General features: G+C 36.6%; 1 protein-coding gene across 1 annotated transcript; it reads right to left on the bottom strand.

Annotated features, from left to right (window-relative positions):
- Window positions 1–7,582: 7,582 nt before the first annotated feature.
- LOC139116505 (glycine receptor subunit alpha-2-like) lies at window positions 7,583–18,690 on the bottom strand. Its single transcript, XM_070679120.1, has 9 exons — window positions 18,531–18,690; window positions 17,042–17,160; window positions 16,487–16,554; window positions 14,584–14,798; window positions 14,147–14,229; window positions 12,958–13,092; window positions 12,223–12,452; window positions 10,709–10,846; window positions 7,583–9,093 (listed from the first exon to the last, which is right to left on the bottom strand). The coding sequence occupies exons 1-9, from the start codon at window positions 18,617–18,619 to the stop codon at window positions 8,800–8,802; spliced, it is 1,371 nt and encodes a 456-aa protein (XP_070535221.1). The 5' UTR covers window positions 18,620–18,690; the 3' UTR covers window positions 7,583–8,799.
- Between the last annotated feature and the right edge of the window lie 1,460 nt (window positions 18,691–20,150).

The following is a 20,150-nucleotide window of genomic DNA, read 5'->3' as shown; positions in this document are numbered from 1 at the left end:
GAATTTAGTCCTAGTTTTACAAATGTACGTATGACTTCCTCCTAAAAAAATACTAGTTCAAACCACGAAATAAGACACGTAGAAACGTACGTTAGCACTGTCATGCATTATTATTACAACAGAGAAACATGAGACGGTACGAAAAATTACTCAGAGGAAACGCACAAAATGTCGTGTTGTAAACAACAATGGCCGACTGAGTCGGAGACGCGTGAATAGTCCTAGTTTTACAAATGTACGCATGACTTCCTCCAAAAAATACTAGTTCAATCCACGAAATAAGACACGTAGAAACGTACATTAGCACTGTCATGCATTATTAAGAGGGTAAAAAAATTACTTAGTTGAAACGCACAAAAAGATCGACCATCAACAGCAATCATGGTGGCCGATCGAGCTGGAGATGCCAGCACGTGAATTTGGTACAAATTTGGTGAATTTGGTACAAGTTTTACAATGTAAACATGATTTGCCCCGCAAAATACTAGTCAGTTGACGAAATACCTAACGTTGAAACGTTTACTATCATTGACATGCATTATCATTACAGCAGAGAAATATGACAGGGTATGAAATTTTCAGTTGAAACATGAAGTCGCTTCGTAAACAACAATGGCCGATCGGGCTGAAGACGCACGAGTTTTTAAAAATACTACAGTGCCGAAGTGCAAGAAGTACATAATGAAGTAAAAGAAAGTTTACAGCATTACATTGAATCAGAAATAAACGGAAGAGTTATCAGGGGTGTACAATGATTAGATTGCAAAATTAACTTTGCCGACTCGATCATGAATTGACGGGAATTACAAAAAACAACAACAATAAATATACCTAATAGTGACTCATCTGTCGAAAATGGTAGCAAAATTGTCTGTAAAAATCAAGGGTAATACAATGCTTGAAAACAACGTGAACTAGACCCCGGAACAGAACGCGACTTGACTCGACAGCACAGGTATAGCGTCTTCTGTGTAGCTCCAGTGCTGCCAAGACGTCACTGTGTCATCACGTGACGTGTTTTGCGTTTACATAACTGCGCAGAGGATTATAACCCAGATCGTACGGGTAAACACGCAAGTTTCTTTGTCTTTTCCGGCAGTTGCCTGTCCTTTCCGTTTTAAGGTCTATGATTAAACGTCGTACAGGATAAAATTTTCGCAAAATTTATCGAAGGAGAACGTGTGTAATAATGCGGGTGGCATCATTTTCTATCGCCAGAAATGTTTTTTTTTGTAGCATCCAAGCACGTTGTAGGTCCAAGCTATTTCGAAATTCACTGTAACACATTTGAATTGTGTATACTCGGAAGTATGTACTGTTCGTAGAGAAATTAATGTTCTTGCTGTAGTCCTTACTTGCTATCACAATCAGTCTGTTCAACTTTTCAATTTGACCACAGGCGACCCAATAAGTTCTGAGTTTTTCACACTGTTTTCTCTATCATTTTCTCTTCTTTCTTCATGCTCTGAATGATCGGAATAAATAAAATAAATGGTTTATATAACCTAACCTAGCCTCTGTGACTCTTTATTTATTTTACACTCCATTACAAGGATATATATCTCTCATACACACATGCTGTAATTAATTAGTCAACACAACTAATTATGCTAATCCGTGGACTTATCAGGGATTTACGGGTTGGTCAACATCGCGAAAGATAGGAATGGTTACTAAAACGGGAAGGTAAGAAGCTCTCCTGAAATGTGTCCAGAAATTACCAAATTGCGGCCAGTCATGACCACTTATCCACAATCTACTGCAGCCAATGTATTTCGGTGGCCGAGGAGAGTCAGCTACTCTAATTTCAAACGTTTAAATGGTCGCGAACAGTGCAAACCCTGCCAGTGCCTTGCCTGCAGTTCATGGCATGAGGACGTCCGTAAAGCAGGAAGTCGGAAGTTGAAACCTTTGACCTTTACGTTGTTTATATGTGGTTGTAAACATATTTCCCAGGGACAAGTCTGATTTTGAATAGGGTCAAAGTTCGTGTACGTGGTTCTCTCAATCGGGTGGTGTTGCTAAGGTTTTGTCTGCCCACCGTCCGTGGGTGGAGGGACGGTGGTCTGCCCGTAATAATAATTTTGCTGTCAGTGTATTTTTTCTCACAAACATTGGAAATTCGTTTAAGTTTTAACATGGTTTTAAGAAACATTAATTTTTATATGAGGAATATTCTAGCTCGTATCCTCGAATTAAATCAGCCGATTTTCTTTGATACAGTTTTTTATATGGTTTGGAGAACTCTTTGGGGCGGCGTCAGATAACAAGTGGAATGAGACAACAACATTTCGTCCATGTAAGGAAATCATATAGCAAGTACTTCTTACGCTGGTGCAAACTCTACGAAATATTATGATGTCAAAGATGTTTTCCATGATAGTTTACAAGGTTTCTTGTCTAAATTCGCGGAAATAATCAAGAATATCTAAAAATACTACACGTAATTGTGACCACATTTTGTATGTGTAGAGGTGTTGTTTGCCGTTCCGAACGTATGTTCTACACGTACGCGACGTATGGTTATCACTGATCAGCTGATGATGGAACGTAATTACGTGTAACTAAACTTCTCCATAACGATATGTTACCAGCAGACATGGAGATAATAGCGAGTGAATAGAAATGACGGTGACTGGTTTAAAAAATTCACAGTGCTGGTAAAAATTCTCACAGGCTTCTTAACGTAGTGGCCGACATCATCAGTGAAGTCAGTTTGTGTTTTGATGTTGCGAGGTCACCGCTGACGTGACTTTATTAGTGACGGGCTGCACTGAGCCTCGTCAATCGCTTGTACGCCAGAAAAAGAACGGTCTGCGAGTAGTCATGTCGGAAATAGCTGGAAAAACGGCGATAGTTTGGTGATTTTTGAGCGGATTTCTGGTAGTGGTAGGCCCCTAATAACCATGTTGTCGATGAGTGTTGGCAATATTTAATTTGGGTGGAAAATTTCGAAATATCGACAAACAAAGTTGCGACAAGTGTGCTGTCGGGCAGAACATGGATGTTCCCATGGCTGTGGTGGTGACGTTAAAGTCAAAACCAGCCGTAAAAGGCAGAAATCCCGTCCGAAAACACCACAGCTATGGACCCAAAGCTAGCCTAACAGTACAAACAAAGTTTTATAGCCCGTGCGCCGCTTCTTTCGGGAATTTTGTGCACTAACAGCATAAGGCGCGATTGAAAATCGATGAATTCCTTAGACTAGTAGCGACCATGGAGCTAGAAACTAGCTCCATTTAGCGACGACTCTCTTTTATTACGCGAAAAAAGTAACCGGCGAGATTAACTCTTTGACGCCGTAGAGTCATTCTAGTCATGAGCTTGGTTGCTACCGTATACCAGAAAACAACCGACTTTGACGTCAAAGGCCTGTTGCTGGTACGTACTTTGAGACAGAAAATAACGATGTTACCGGTAGACATGGACTTAATAGCGAGTGCAGAGAAATGAAGGTGACTGGTTTAAAAAATTCACAGTGCTGGCAAAAATTCTCCAGTGCGTGCTGTTGCTAATGTGTCACCATTGTGCCTTGAATCACGACGCGGTTTGTAAATTATACTTGGTATATACACTCCCAGAAAACGACGACGTGAAACATACATCTATATAATTTTGTTGAAAAACTCATGAAACGGCCACTCCGGTGATCTTTTTCTGCTTAGTCGGTCGATACTTTCTGGGTGGCATTTGTTACATGGAGCAGGACCATAATTAGTTATGTTAGAATTTGGCGCTTGGCAACGAAAAGCATGCGCGTTTCCAGCGTTCCTTTCAATCTAACTTCCCGTTTATTTTTGAATAATGAGCAGTGTTTGTTTGCGCATATCATGAATATATAAGCGTCCACTAGGTTTACGGACGTCCTCGGGACATGTTTCCCAAGATCTTCATACCTTCCCCTTTTTCATTAACATCACTATCTTTACGATGTTGACCAACCTCTGATAAGTCCACGGATTAGCATAATTAGTTGTGTTGACTAATTAATTACAGCATGTGTGTATGAGAGATATACGTCCTTGTAATGGAGTGTAAAATAAATAAAGAGTCACAGAGGCTAGGTTAGGTTATATAAACCATTTATTTTATTTATTCCGATCATTCAGAGCATGAAGAAAGAAGAGAAAATGATAGAGAAAACAGCGTGAAAAGTCAGAACTTATTGGGTCGCCTGTGATTTTACATGAAAAACAAACACGGAAAATTTCAGACGACAATGCACACATTTATAAACTAAGTATATTTCAGGAATAAGAATGTTACAGTAGTAGATAAGCCAACATCAAGCAATCTTGTAACATCTCTGCTTAGACACCCTTCCTTTCACTAGAAAAGTGAAAAGAAAATATAGTATGTGTAGCCAGAAGCAAGCTCTTCAAACACGACAGCATAAATTGCACTGACATTTAATGACTGTATGCCCTTCGAGGCTGTTACTTACCTGTATAGCGCATCCAACTGGCGTTAAAATTGAAAATGAAGGTTCATTTGAAATGATGCAGACTTCGTGCACAACCTCTAATCGGTAATTAGTCTCAGCATCGTTGTTTAACGGCAGTTAAGTCCAACATCAAGCCAGTCGAACGTCTTTGTGTGACAACGTCCGTGATAATATGAACCTGCAATGGTCTTCTGGTCAATCAACCAACTCCCATTTGAAATTCACTTAATTTATTTTACAATACAGCTCGATTTTTTCTATCACAAAGATGACGGGGTGCGAGATCATGCAATGTAAGTATAACTAGGCTGATGGAGGCGAATACATAATCGGCTCAATGCTAAGCCCCCATAGCAACATACTTGTACGGTAAATGTCTGACACAAATTAACGCGGCGTTTTCGTAGGTTTTATCGGTTACTCATCCAAACATTAAGTACATGGAAACAGCCACTCGAGAACGTGATATAATGAAGCTGTTAAAACACCAAGCTGACAAATATAGTGAGCCATCAGATAAAACGATGGCTGTATATTCCACCAAACAAGGTAATTATAGTACTCATATGTATCTGAGTTCTCAAAAGATGTAGGTATAGTAATTAGGTTCGATTTTCTCTCTTTCCTCCTCAACGTGTTGTGCAGCCATCAGGTGGTATTAGTGAGGCCCTTTAGGTAATCCGAATAGTTAGTTTTACACTGATAATTATATTGCTTAAATGCTGGACATTTTGATGACTGCAAAAATGTGTAAAAAAAAGCAAAGTACCCTAATATTTTGCCAGAGTGAATTTGTATTTCTCCATACTTTCTTACTTTTTATGGAAATGCATTTGATTGGATGTCCCAAAATTTGCAAATGTATTGCTGATTTGCATAACCTTACTCTATATTTTTACCCTTTTTTCAATATAGATTCAGTTTGAAAATTGTAGAACGCTGTTGCTCTGTCAAGTTTAAATATATCTGAATGCATGGCCAAGGGTTATTAATGCATTAATACTTTCCTGTTTGCAAATGTAAGTGTGCAATGTTGTTGTTAGTATACTCCTGAATTCAAAATGCTTCATTGCAGTGATGTGGAAACAACGTCGATACCTCTACAACCATTATCGGCTTTTGACAGCCAAATGATTGATCTAAACGTCGTTTAAACTGCCCGCAGTCATCAGTTTTCACTGTCTCGGGGTCTAATAAAAATTAACACAATAACTGTTGTAACTGAGAACATCAGCTTGTCTAGACGTTTGCTGTCAAAACAATCAACAGGAAACACAAGTTAGTTGACGCTACACTCTAGTCTGGTTGGAAACAAGAAACAAGAAACAGCTGTACTTTGTCTTGTGATTTCTCTTTTCAAAGTAATTAGTGCAATATCAGTATTCAAGTCCGAGTACCATTTTTGGTTTACGTGTAATTTGTCACTGTTCTCGCTTTTATTCCACAGTTATTGCTTGTAAAAATTAAATTTGTTTCCAACCAGCTTTGCGTGTACCGTAAAACTAATTTGTGTCCTGTTGATAATTTTGACAGCAAACGTCTAATGGTTGTTGAAAAAATCACAAAAACGAGAAGAGCCAACTTAGAGTGAATTTCAAAATAGCTTGGAATTACAATGTGCTTGGATGATAAGAAAACCGCTTCTGGCAAAAGAAAATGATGCCATCTGCATTTATTACAGACGTTCTCTTTCAATAAATTTTGGAACAATTTAACCCAACACGACGTACACTGCGCCACAGTCAACATCGTTATTGTTGCCGCGCTCCCATTGCAAAACTCAGCCGCTCACTGACTGATTGAACATTATATTGCCTTTATAACATTTTCTGTCGATGAAACCACACAGAACGCTAACCATAAGTTTTTTTCTCTGTACAGTATGTACGGGTCGGTAGAACGATTGGTGTTTCCTACACTGAACATGTTCTGTAAGTGAAAATAGTGGATGTCGTATTGGGTTCAATTGTTGCAAAATCTATCAAAGGAGAACGTTTGCAATGAATGCAGTTGACAATATTTTTTATCGCCAGAAAAGTTTTCTAATCACCCAAGCCCAGTGTAATTCCAAGCTATTTTGAAATTCGCTGTAAGGTCTCCTTTCGCAAAGTTTCCGCAGCTAATAAATCCGTGTAATGCGAAACAAGTAGGTATTTAGCCTTTTGGTGTCGTTGATGTAATTAGCAGGATTCGATGAGTTGTCCTATTCCTGTATCATTATACAGACAAATATAGGACAGACTAGCAATGCAGCATGTCTTTTGTTTCATGGTCGTCTCGGTAGACTATGGCCTTTTCATATTAAAATGAGCTTCACAGGTGTTAAACTTTTTGGAGAATTTGTTTGTGGTTGATAATTGCACAAGATGCGAAAAGTACGACGACATGACATCGTGCTGCCAGTCGTACTTACTTTGTGAGCTCTCAGGGCAGAAACACTGCTTCTTGCGAAGCAAAACATCACACGCCAGCAGTTTCATAAACATGTCCTTCCATGATCAACTTGTAAAAGACAATATGACTGACCGTAAACCATTGAGTAAAACCAGACAGTATCGAACAAAGACTGTCAAATTTGGTCCAAACACATCCATTATATATTCATAAAATGTGAGAGGAAATTTTACAATGGTAAAACTCACCTCCCCGAAGCTCAAAACTTTCCTGTTTTCGCTAGCACGCCAATTCCACTCAGCGCCACACGACAACAACAACACGAACTTTGCCGAGCATACTGACGCTTAAAGATTGGCGAAAATCCGGAAACTACCGAAGGGTGCATGATCGGAACTCTTCGGAAAAGAAAGGGGAGAGCTACCGGAGGCGAGGCGTACATGGAGGCCTTACGTAACCGCTACACACATTGAACAATACCCGTTGGCAGTCTGTCTCTCTATTTGTCTGTGATCATTTATCGTATATTGAATCAAAGCCAACTGCATTTATTCCAGAAACTGTTACCAGAAAGAGAGAGGTTAACGATAACAGACACAAAGTCAGAGAATAATAGACAGTAAATGATAGACAGATTTACAAAAAAGACCTTGAATCAAAAAGAATGAAAATATTTTCAAAGGTTATCCACATACAAATGATTGGCGTTATAATTGTATAATGATATGCATTGTATCGTATGGTGAACATATATATAGCAAAGTTTAATTATTTAATTATTAGTAACCAATTGAATATTTACAATATTTCAAGAGAAAAGTAACAACGAGGAATACAATGTCTATAGAAAGAAATATAAATTACAGTGGTTTATGGAATAATTAAGTATTAAGAACCACTTTATTTTACTCTGTTATGCACACTTTATGCAACTTTATAATAGTATGATGTGATGGTGAGTATCGACCATTGACTGCGTTCTTTAAGCAAAGAAAAATAAATATTATTCCGACATTATGAATGTCATATTTTTTCACCTTCTGTAAAATTAAAAAATAAAATCACAACCAAGGCACTGAAAACCAGACGAATGCTTAAACTGTTTCGCGTTCAGCAATATGAAAATGTACTTTCAAAGGTACTTCACAGAATTGTAAAGTTTTCAGTGTAAACACCACTTATTTAATTCATACGACATAATTTGTCATGTATATGGTAATATTATATGGATGTATAGAATTTCGTCTTTCTAAAATACCAAAAGTAAGATAATAAATTATCATTTTCTGAAAAGCAAACAATTCTAAAATGTGAATAGGAAAAAATCATGGATTGTACTACTGACCATAAATTACTGGCGCCAAATATGTCTTTGTTATACACGAATTTGTCTATTTGCATCGCCTTCTATTATACCTCTTTAGTCTTTTCTTACCCTGTCTCCTTCTGCGCCTTTCACACCCCCTGATATCTGCCGGCTAAATATGCACTTAAGGTGGTATGCCCCTCGAATGAAGGAGAAACTTTCGCTCAAACTTTTCTAAATGAACCTTTCAACCATTCTCTTTGAAAATTAAGAATAAAAATCGGGGGTCACCGTAAAAATTGTGATATTAGAGAAACAAATTACCCAAGATTTACCGAAAATTAAAAAATTCAAAAAATTCAAAATGGCCGCCATCCCTGTGTTAACTCTACGGAGAAAAAAAACGAGACAGTGATTTGTTCTCTTTCACCAGAGCTTTAAAAAAAGCCCCAACAACTGGTAGTATAGAATGATCAGAAAAGAATAAATAACTCTAAAAATTTTAGTGTCTTATTCTCTCTGCCCGAGACACATTCTACCTAAAACTGTTTTTTTAAGTTGTCCACTTTCTGTATTATCCTACAACAACACTTCTACTGCATCAGTCAAGCTTACTTTGTTCTTTTTGAATGAACAAAGGATAAAAAATTTCAGTCTATATTATGGAAAAGTAGTAAAATGTCCAGTAAATGATCGTAAAGATAAAGAAGACACTTATGAAGATAACTCTACTGTACTTATCCGTACGTTTTGCAATTTGGATAAAATCTCGATTTGCTTGCATTTTAACCGTATCGTTCAGAACATATTCACGTGCTTGCGATGAACATCTTTCGCACATCGGTGCAGACGATGGCTGGTCGGTGTTTAAGGACATTCCCGTCCTCAGTAATTCTATTGTTGAAATGGAGCGATTTAAGTTACTGTTACGATTGTCTTGAGAATTGACCTAAAAAAAGAAATCAAATTCTCAATTACATTGTATGTATGTATGTATGTATGTATGTATGTATGTATGTATGTATGTATGTATGTATGTATGTATGTATGTATGTATGTATGTATGTATGTATGTATGTATGTATGTATGTATGTATAACATCGAGGCTGATGTATGTATACTACATACATACATACATACATACATACATACATACATACATACATACATACATACATACATACATACATACATACATACATACATACATACATACATACATACATACATACATACATACATAGAGCCTGGACTTGGATAAAGGTTGAAAATGTACATTGAGCCTCGCTTTCGAGACGTACAGCTGAAAACATTTACATTCAGCCTCGTTGTCATGTAGCTGCAAAATTTTATAGACATAGCACCTTGTTCTAATACAGCTGCAAATTTTTATATTTATTGGGCCTCCTTCCCTTACAGCTGCAAAAAGTTTTATATATAGGGCCTCGTTTTTATACAGCTGCACAATTTTTTATGTAGGGGCTTAGCTTTCCTTAAACAACTGCAAAATTTCATTTTCAGACAGTCGGGACTCAGAAATTTTTACATTTATATACACCCTCGTTTTCTAAACCAGATAGTGACTTCCAAATGTTCATATAATGTTGATCGCAAGTGGATTTACATAAAAGACGCTGCATTTACAATGCTTCACATAGCAGGGCTTGTATGTTTCACAAGACCATAGACGGACCTATGTAGCCCAGCGTACGATGCCGTGTGTTCCCGGTGTTATATGGTGTTGGACAGGAGACGGTAAGCCTCTACCACCGCGCTTGGAACACTCAGTATCGCACGCAGGGCCATGGAGCTAAAAAAGTACCATGGCCGGGCTAAGAAGGACCCTGGCTAGCTGCAAAAATTGTAGCCTACGGGCCGTGCGCCGGCTTTTCTGACGTGTTGGCTGTGCAGCACCAGTCCGTAGCGGCCGCCACTGCACAGCCTACACGTCAGAAAAAAACCGCGCAAGGCTGCCCGTGAGCTTCAATTTTTGCAGCTAGACCCTGGCAAGACTAACGCTAATATACGTATAGTGCTGGTGCTTGTGCTATTTAAGTGCATTTCAAATTTCCGGTTTATTTTGTGCTGGTAAGCTAGCCATAACAATGATCGTGGTATTGCTATCAGGTGAGATCACCATTTATCAAGGCTGCTCGTAGAAGAAAGGACAGACGTCGACTATAAAACGCTCGTTGACTGAGGCTACTGCAGTCAGCTGTGCAACCAACTTTTGCGATTGTTGGGTAGGTAGGTATGTATGCATGCATGTATCTATGGATGCATGTATTTATGGATGGATGGATGAGTCAAAGCCGATGATTCCAATGGAAACATTTGATACTGATGAATATAAGTATTGGTTAGATATCAATTTATTTCCTATTAATTCGCTGAGTGTTATTATTACACAGGCCATCAATAAAGTCTGATTGTGGAGGAGTTTTCACGAGGCGAAACCGTACCTAAAAACTAATTAAAAAATATATGATGATATATGTATGTATATACATTTGTATAGACAAAGGTCAGTCTACATTGTAGAGCTTCAAACGCACAGTCCTACCTGTTTTTCCACTCTTTTATTCTCCCTTGAACAAAGGGTCATTGATGCACCGACTTTATGCAGGGAATATACCAGCGCATACTCAATCATTATTAAAAAGACCAGAAAATTGCATGTCGTAAGCCATATGTCTAGTGCCTGAATACAGAGAAATATAATTTTTAGCACACTCAAATACAGATAGGCAATTATTTAAAAGACAGGAGGTTCTTTACTAATCTTACGTGAACTTGTCTTATTATATATTGAAATCATTTCTCTGTGAGTCGCTACGACCCCTTCTCCATAAGCAATTCAATCCAAGTCAGCAAGATAGCAAGTTACTTCACTTTATCACCAGAAGGCTATAAAGAAGCGAACAGGACGTCCTTATATTACTATATCCGCAAGGATTGCTGCGCATACGTATTGGTTTATATATTTATTTCATTACGTATTTGTTTACTCCTCCTCCTTAGAGTGAATTTCAAAGTAGCTCGGTATTACAACGTGCTACGGTGATAAGGAAAACTTTCTGGCGATAGAAAAAGACGCCACCTGCATTCTTTACAAACTTTCTACTTCAATAAACTTTGAAACAACTTAAACCAACACGACGTTCACTGTGCCACATTCATTATCGTCAGTGTTGCCGCGCTCCCATTGCAAAACTCGGACGCAAACTGACTGCTTGAACATTTTTATATTGCCTTTATCACATTTCCCACTAATGAAATCGCACAGAAAGCTACATTTTGTAGGTGAGAACAGTTGATGTCAAATTGGGTTAAACTGTTGCAAAATCTACCAAAGGAGAACGTTTGAAATGGATGCAGTTGGCGTTATTTTCCAAAACGTCTTTCTAATCACCAAAGCACGTTGTAATTCCAAGATATTTTGAAATTCACTATAAGTAAACACTAACATTCGATTTGCTGTTGTACTTGTTTTCGACTCAGCTAACTCACACTGAATATTTACTCAATACACATACAAACATTAATGCGTAGTTACTTAATAGATACTTAGTTACCTACTAATTTACTTACTTACTTATTTACTTTTACTTACTAACTTACTTTTAGTTACTTACTTTTACTTACTTACTTACTTATTTACTTACTTACTTACTTACTTATTTACTTACTTATTTATTTACTTACTTACTTATTTACTTACTTACTTACTTACTTACTTACTTACTTACTTACTTACTTACTTACTTACTTACTTACTTACTTACTTACTCACTCACTTATTTACTTACTTATTTGTTCGTTTGTTTTCTTACCTACTTACTTATACCAAACCATTATCCCACTCATTACTGCCTAACTTAGTTACATAATTAATCACATACTGTGCCTTACCATGCCCTACATCTCACTACCTTAAAACGAAGATAGGACATTTTTCAGTCTAAAATAAGCTATATTTAAGACTCATCACAGAATTATTGAATAGAATTAATGAAATAACAGGTAATGACAGACATATGGTCATTATCGAGCTGATGAAAACGTAAAAATAAATACCGTTACATAAGCAACTTTAGGTATTCCGCTTCTCAACAAGCTTGATTGCGTGATCAGCGCAAGTAGTGTTGTGATACCTAATGTTGCCCTCGCTGGCGACCCTAAAGGATCAATCCAGAGCGTCAACAGGGAAATGATATACAACGCAATGGAGGGAATGTAGGCCGAGCAAAGATAATATCCAAGTTGGCGCTCTAGATGGAAATAAGCATTCAGGTAGCTAAAATTTCCTGTGGAAATACGAAGATAAAAATGAAAGAATTAGAAGTTAATGTTTTTTTTAAACATAACAATTTCGATTGACCGATTTGTACCGTTTTGACTGGGCTGACTTTTTCATTGCCAATCCATTGATCATTAGTGGTAATTTGTTGAAGCAATTGAAAATTTATTAAATACATACATACATACATACATACATACATACATACATACATACATACATACATACATACATACATACATACATACATACATACATACATACATACATACACACATACTACTACACATACATACATACATACTTACATACATACATACTACATACACATACATACATACATAATACATAATACATACATACATACATGCATGCATGCATGAATGCATGCATATATATATATATATATATATATATATATATATATATATATATATATATATATATATATATATATATATATATAATCGCAGACCTATAGTACAGTGGTCGCAGAGGACAAGGTAGCTCACCTGGTATGTATTGCTCTATACCTTCTGTCACACTTGTGCCAATCAAATGATACTGCGGCAATTGGACTGATTCCTCGACTTCGACAGAAGCGTTTTGTAACCAGTGTAATGTAATATCCTCAACTCTGTACGCATCTGCGAATACAGGTTTCATTACCTATGCTACATTAGGTGTAATAAAGGTACAAAGCGTTCTGCTCAAAAATAGTGTCTTTGACACAGAATCAACGATGACATCAATTATGCTGAATGCTTAAAATATAATGATGTTTCCTTATAAGGATATCGAAGACACATTTACTTTGCTCAGTGAGACAGGAGCACCTAAAAGAGAAAAAGATTATATGCGCCAGGCGTACCGCTTGTTTTATGAAGTGTGCAGATAACAACAATTCCGTCTGTCGACTAAGCAAAATGAATAAGATTGTATGTTAATGTGACCGAGGTGGTGTCCTTTTCGATTTTTTTTTTGAATATCTAAGTTTTCCGAGGATGTATTTTGAACGAAATGACCTTCACTCTGCAATAACATATGAATGTTCTTCGGGTCTCGCCAGGTTACCACATTTTGCATTCGACAGACAACTTCTATAAATGGTTTTATGAGTATTCAATATCGGCTACGCGTTTGTAACATTTTCAGTCTAAAAGGGGTCTTTTTTCTAGACGTTGTGTGTAAAGCATTGTCCAGCTGCTAGCGGTTCTTCGGCGATCATTGCGTTTGTTTGCTTTGTTTGTTTTCTGTTACAGTATCAGACATGACGTAAATATTTTACTACGTGTATAGCAAGAGCAATTTCTGACCTCTTTTAGATGGAATGGGACTGTGTACTAAATATCCTGTAAAAAGTATCGGCACTTTAAAGTACGCGCTACAAAGAGAATATTACCCGTCTTAACGCCGAGGAAAATGACAATCATCTCTTTTGCCTCAAACCGATATATTTAGGTTATAGTATTTTGTAGTAAATAAATAAAGCCGTGGATAAAATTTATGCTCCCTCTGCTGATTTTGATCAAATATGACGAAAAACGTCTGAGTTCATTATAAATGCATACAAATAGGTAAAGATGTAATGAAGCCAACGATAAAATATTAATTATATCCGCGAATATTGGGTTACTATCATAATCCAAGCTTGTGTATCATTCGCCAGTTAATGCCAAACCTTTTACAACTGATACTCACAAGACATGATTTTTATTCCACAGTCCTGAACATCAAAGGGAAACGCAGCGAGATCCATATGGCAAGAAAGCGAAAGTGTTATTCTGCAAATTGATAAAATGGTGTAAATGGTAACCAAACATACGTATAAGAATTGGTAATTATAGTCCTGAGCATTTAAATTTGAAAATCTAATAGTCTCTTTATAATGGAATCACTACTGTTACGTACCTCAGGTCTGCACTCACTTCACTTTGCAAGCATGGTGATCTAAATCAGCAGATTATTACTCAAATGCGTATTGCAACGAATAATTGACTATTACATGTCACTGAAGAAAGAGTGTAATGTAGATGCGTGAAGGATAAATTTACATACGGAAATGAATGCCCTTGATGAAAAAAAATAGTTAAGCATTAAACCCTTACTCAAGGCCAGTATTTGCTTAGTATACAAACCTTAAACTATATGTTATATCACCGTTGGGTTGTATGTAAAAAAGAGAATTGTGCTTAGAAGTGTCATGAATGATTCCATCTTTTGCATTCAAAAAGAATGTATCAGGAGTCCAAAATTTTTCACGCACATCACCGCTCACTGTTATCATTGAAGAGTTGTGTCGTAACCTAGGGTCATTCCAAAACTGTCGATAATATATCGTGATTGAGTATTCCTTTGAAAACAATGAAAAAATATGACAGAGGAGTAAGAACTTAGGATGGGGCATATCTATAGAAGGTCAATGAGTTTTTCGAATAAATATCTAATCGAGCAGATCATGATTCTGTTGAATGAATTGCAACGCGCTTGGGTGATAAAAAATGTTTCTGGCGATAGAAAATGACGCCATCTGCATTCATTACAAACGTTCTCCTTTGATAAGTTTTGCAACAACTAAATCCAAAACGACGTCCACTGTCCACAAATAACATGTAGGCATTGTTTCCGCCCTTCTGTTGAAAAACCCACCAATACACTGACTGCTTGAACATTATTTTTATGCATTTATCACGTTTCCCGTCGATGAAACTGCACAGAACGCTAACGACAGGTTTTTTCTCGGTGAAATGTGTACTGGTCGGTACAATGATTGGCATCGCTTACACTGAACGTGTCCTGTAAGTGAGAACAGTGGACTTCGTATTGGGTTCAATTGTTGCAAAATCTAGAGAGAACGTTTGCAATTGATCCAGTTGGCGTTATTTTCTATCGCCAGAAACGTTTTTCTAATCACACTAGCACGTTGTAATTCTAAGCTATTTTGACATTCGCTATAAAGTGAAAAATGCAGCTATAAGGTGAAAAGTATAACGAGGGTTTCCATTCAAGCTAGTCATGCGTGATGAAAGTATTTTCCTGGCGTGGGCGACTGCTCTAACGACGTAGACCACGAAGGCAGTCGCTAGCAAAATGACCACTTTTTCATTATCTAAAATTACGGTTAGCCAGATCACTATGGACAAAAGAAACCAATGACTTCCTCCGATAGAAGCATATGACAAACATCTTGCAATCATCATGGACCAATACTGTAAACAATTAGAATGTTTATGGCTCTTTCAGCTATAGCTCGTATACAACGTATGGCTGATACGGAGAATTGCTTGCAAGTAAGTACCATCATCAAATTATTGCAGAATTCCTTGGCACCTGTGTAAGTATTATATTTAACTATGAAATACGGTAAATTATACTTTAGGTTAATATGTACCGGTTAATAAATAATAGCTTCTATTGCTTAACAGGTGTGAACAATGAATGAAAATCTTATCATTTCTATTAATCGTATTAAATTAAGGTTGCAGTGAACGAACGGCATCATATCTTGGTCAAAATCTCGTTTTTGCAAAGTTTCATTCAATTTTTAATAATTTGTTAACCAAAACATTGGTTAGATTCATCTTTTGTCATTACATGCAGTCATACATTTGGTAAAGAAGTAGGGTAAAGTCTTGTAAATGCGGATCAACTTATTTCTGTTTGCTACATTTTCAATATTTACATTAGATTCCTGAAATACTATATCAGAAACTGTCACTTTCGTTTGGCAATAGGATTAATACACTTTTGAATAAAAGTAATTTCATTTTATTAGATGAGGAATGTTAGAACAGCTTTTTAAAATGTTGCAGGTTAATAATTATGCCATACTGCGCAATCATTCTGATGTTAATCTTATATCAAGAACATATAAGCAATGTCCTTTAAAACAGCCTGGGAATTGGGTTTCTGCCTGAGTAGCGAAAAAAGTAAGCCTATTAAAAACACCAAGTGCTTTTCCAACCTGCTAAGCAAAATTACCAGTCGATATTTGCTTAGGGTTTCTCCCTTTTCCGGAATAGTGAATAAGGTTGCACTCACCATATCTGTCTCTGTAACTGAATTGAAACTTGCCACGTATAGGTTTACTTTAAGGTCCACAGGTGAAGCTAAGAAAAAGGAATCATTGAACAAAACGCTTCAATATTCTGCTTCAATTATTGATTTATTACGTATGATCAATTTTGTCTTAAATCAAGTTTAATAAAATTTCAGAATATCTTATATGATAAGTACAAATGGAAAGGGATTTGGAAATCACAACGCGAATCCCTTTTGCATTAACGTCTGCACGATATATGATTCAATAAAAAACATTGCTCGTAAAATATTGGTCACACAATAAAACAGGGTGCAGCGTTGTTTGTAATTTTCTCCGTTTTTTGCTTCCTGGAACAACATGCGCTAACTTACTGATCTCCATAACAACAACCATATTTAAATTTTCAGATCACAATGCGTTCGAATTCCCTGCTATAATGATGAAAAAAGGGAAACGAAATATTTCTTTTTTCAGTTTAAGGAAAATATAGCTGACGTTGCACCGTTTTACACAAATGATTTCTACAGATAAATAAGGGATTAGCGTTTTCTTACCTCCAGCCTGAGGGCGAATTTGGTTATCTTGTCCTTTTTTCAACTCCGTCAGTAGTGAGGACTGGCGAGACAGTTCATTAACTGCATAGTCGCCTTGTTCCTTGTTCGTCGCATTCATGCTGTCGAAAAAGTGATGGAAAGGGTTATGTATTTTACGATATTCAAGAAACACATCAAAGGCACTACTCAGTTATAACTTACCGGATCTTTTTACTTAAGGCACTTGGATAGTGGGTAAAATATTCACATGTCGCAACCAGAGTTCGGTGTTTCCTTCAATGATCAGGTCAATTAACACATATAGTTGGCCCAGTGAGAGCTCGAGAACGTTAAATACGTGTACACGTTTTTCATCCTTGTTTTGAACGCAACTTCCTCTACGGTTGCAGAGCTGTATTCTGACATTTCAGTAAAAGGAAGCAGGATAACTTAGTGGCTGTTCAAGTCAAATCTTGCCACTATACTGACTATGTGCAACGACCACCAAAAGCTTGTAGGTAAAAATAATCGTTTGTAAACAAATTTTTTACACATGCACACCTGAAGATCCACGACCTTTACAGTCTGTACATTTGCAAAATGCATAGTACCGTCACTGTGAACCGGAGGGCATTTAGACTCCTTGCAATGATCCTTGAAGGGTTCATAGCTATCACTTCAATTACGACTGTATAAGTCTAAAATTAATCCTCCGGCTGATGTTAAAAAGAGACGTCGACAACAATCTAAAGATGGGAAATTAGTTTTACATTTTAGACCTTGAATCCCGCATTGCTATTATGAAACCAGTATACGTCAGATTCGCCAACTTTTAGTATTGTAATATGACACCTTTGTACTACAGTGCTTAGGTGATATCAAATATATCGAATATCTTTTCTCTGAAACCTCCACATCGGCACCTTATATTGGTTTCTATCATATTATGATAACATGTTACATTACGTAAAACCAGCGATACATACAAATAAACCATTTGTAAAAGGAGGCAAAGGCTTCAAACTCAACAGGGAAAGAGCTATACAAATTGAAATTACAGTTAGTGTATAGACTGCATGTCCATTCAGACGGTTACTTTGAATCGCACTCACCAGGTTTAAAATCAGCGGTACAGTCAAATTTTGCAGTCATCGTACATTGCCAAAACACAGCTGAGTGGCCTTCTCATTGCTGTTTGCACTATGTCACTGTAATTGGGCCATTGAGACGTCGTTGTGCGACTGTTAACACGGCAAAGTATTAGGTGTCATGCCAATTGGCTTCTGAAAAGGTCGAGAGGCTATTCACACTGGATACCTCATGCACTGAGTCTACCTTAACTATACATCCCTTTGATCATAGTGAACGAGATTATGAGTATCACACAGCTTTTACAGAAACACATTGGGCTGAAAGGAATGCAAACGTCGCTGGTGTCGTCTCGCCGGTTGTTTGGAATGGCTCATAAAAAATTAACGTTGTGTGTTAATAGATAGCATTATTCACTCACCCCAACACCAAGGCGCAAGAAGACATGCAGACGAGCAGGGCAAACATAAAAATTGGTAAAACACCATTATGACAAATGCAGCAAGGCATCGCACTTCAGTATGCCTATATCTTCCACCGCACACTGTGATCACGTAAAATAGGTTTTCTAGATCCAATATGACGTGCGCATGCGTATTTAAACACGCGTTTGGTTCAGTTCACAATCGACACCATCCATAAGCAGCATGAGTTACGATCTATGTATAATATAATGCAATGTAATGAAATTGATAGAAAATCGACCATATGTTGTACATTATGTAATTAATACCGATAATATCTTAAAATTGTATTTACCCAGATAGCTTTAGCCATTGTTGAAGCTTTCCGTATACCATTAGTATAATCATTTCACGTCATATGTTCATGATAATTATAAATTGTTGATTTTGATAAAGGAAACTTGATTTGGAATATCCACACGTACTTGAACACCTTTAATGTTCAGTCAGGTAATTTCATAGAAAGGTTACTCTATATAATACGGCACATATCCAAGGATAGAAAAAGAAACTAATTCGCACTTGACTAATTAGCATAACCTTTCTTATGTTCATCCATCATCTTAAAATCAATAGCGGCCGCAGTCTAGGTTCAGTTGAAATATCTGAAACGCATTGGAAACACAGCCGTTAGACTCTTACTAAATTTTGCTTCCTGTAAAAACAATGAACATCACAATGCCAGGGATATTGCCAGTTTGATTTTGTCACGAGGCGTGACAGCTGGTCAGAATCATCAGGCCGCTCTTATAAGGGTTTGTTAACGAAATGATCTGTATGTACCTGACCACACTGGTGAAATTACTACATTATTTAAGACATTTTATTTCGGTTCGTGAGTGTAAGGGTTCAAAATTGTCAAAATTTTATAAAAAAGTAAATGTTCACAATTTCTATGTTAATAACTATGAGATGTACATATACTACCGTTTTAGTGCACTGTCACGAGACGAATATCTTCTGTAAGTATGTTGACGCTATTGATTAATTAATTAATTAATTAATTAATTAATTAATTAATTAATTTATTTATTTATTTATTTATTTATTTATTTATTTATTTATTTATTTATTTATTCATACGTGACTTATTCCGTCAACCTAAGTATCTATTTATCCGTGGTTGGCAGGACTTGCAAACATCTTTATTTTAATCGAAACTATTATAGATGATTAATTTTGCAAACTAAACACTGCCTCGCTGTTTTCAGGATAAGATATTTTTTTTAATCTATCGACTTCTAGCATCAAATTTTAAGAGTATCACAATAGATTTCTCGCCTATAATAAAAAAAATGTTCCATCGTGACTCTATGTAAATAATTGATAAATAGCGATTATACGATCGATGTCAATTGACTGCAAATTCTTATTGATGTAACTGTAGCTCTTTAGGCATCAATGAACATTTTACATTTTCTTATTTTGATTTTCATCTCATTCGAGGAATTTCCAAGACTTTCATGAAGTATTTAGATCATGATGGTTTATTTTGATTGAACGCAGACGTCTATAATTTATGACACCCTTCTAGAGAATTGTTCTTCGTTTTTCAAATACTATTAACCCACATGCAA

This window comes from Ptychodera flava, chromosome 17 (assembly GCF_041260155.1).
Source record: "Ptychodera flava strain L36383 chromosome 17, AS_Pfla_20210202, whole genome shotgun sequence".
Classification (NCBI taxonomy): Eukaryota; Metazoa; Hemichordata; class Enteropneusta; family Ptychoderidae; genus Ptychodera; species Ptychodera flava.
The sequence above is the reverse complement of the archived record's forward strand: the minus strand, read 5'-3'. Positions and strand labels throughout refer to the sequence as shown.

Coding starts and splice junctions, on each gene's coding strand:
- LOC139116505 (XM_070679120.1), bottom strand. CDS start 18,619: ATGCCTTGCTGCATTTGTCATAATGGTGTTTTACCAATTTTTATGTTT. Junction 16,555..17,041: donor AATTCGCCCTCAGGCTGGAG/GTAAGAAAACGC, acceptor CCTTTTTCTTAG/CTTCACCTGTGGACCTTAAA. Junction 14,799..16,486: donor CAGTTACAGAGACAGATATG/GTGAGTGCAACC, acceptor TTGTTTTCAAAG/GAATACTCAATCACGATATA.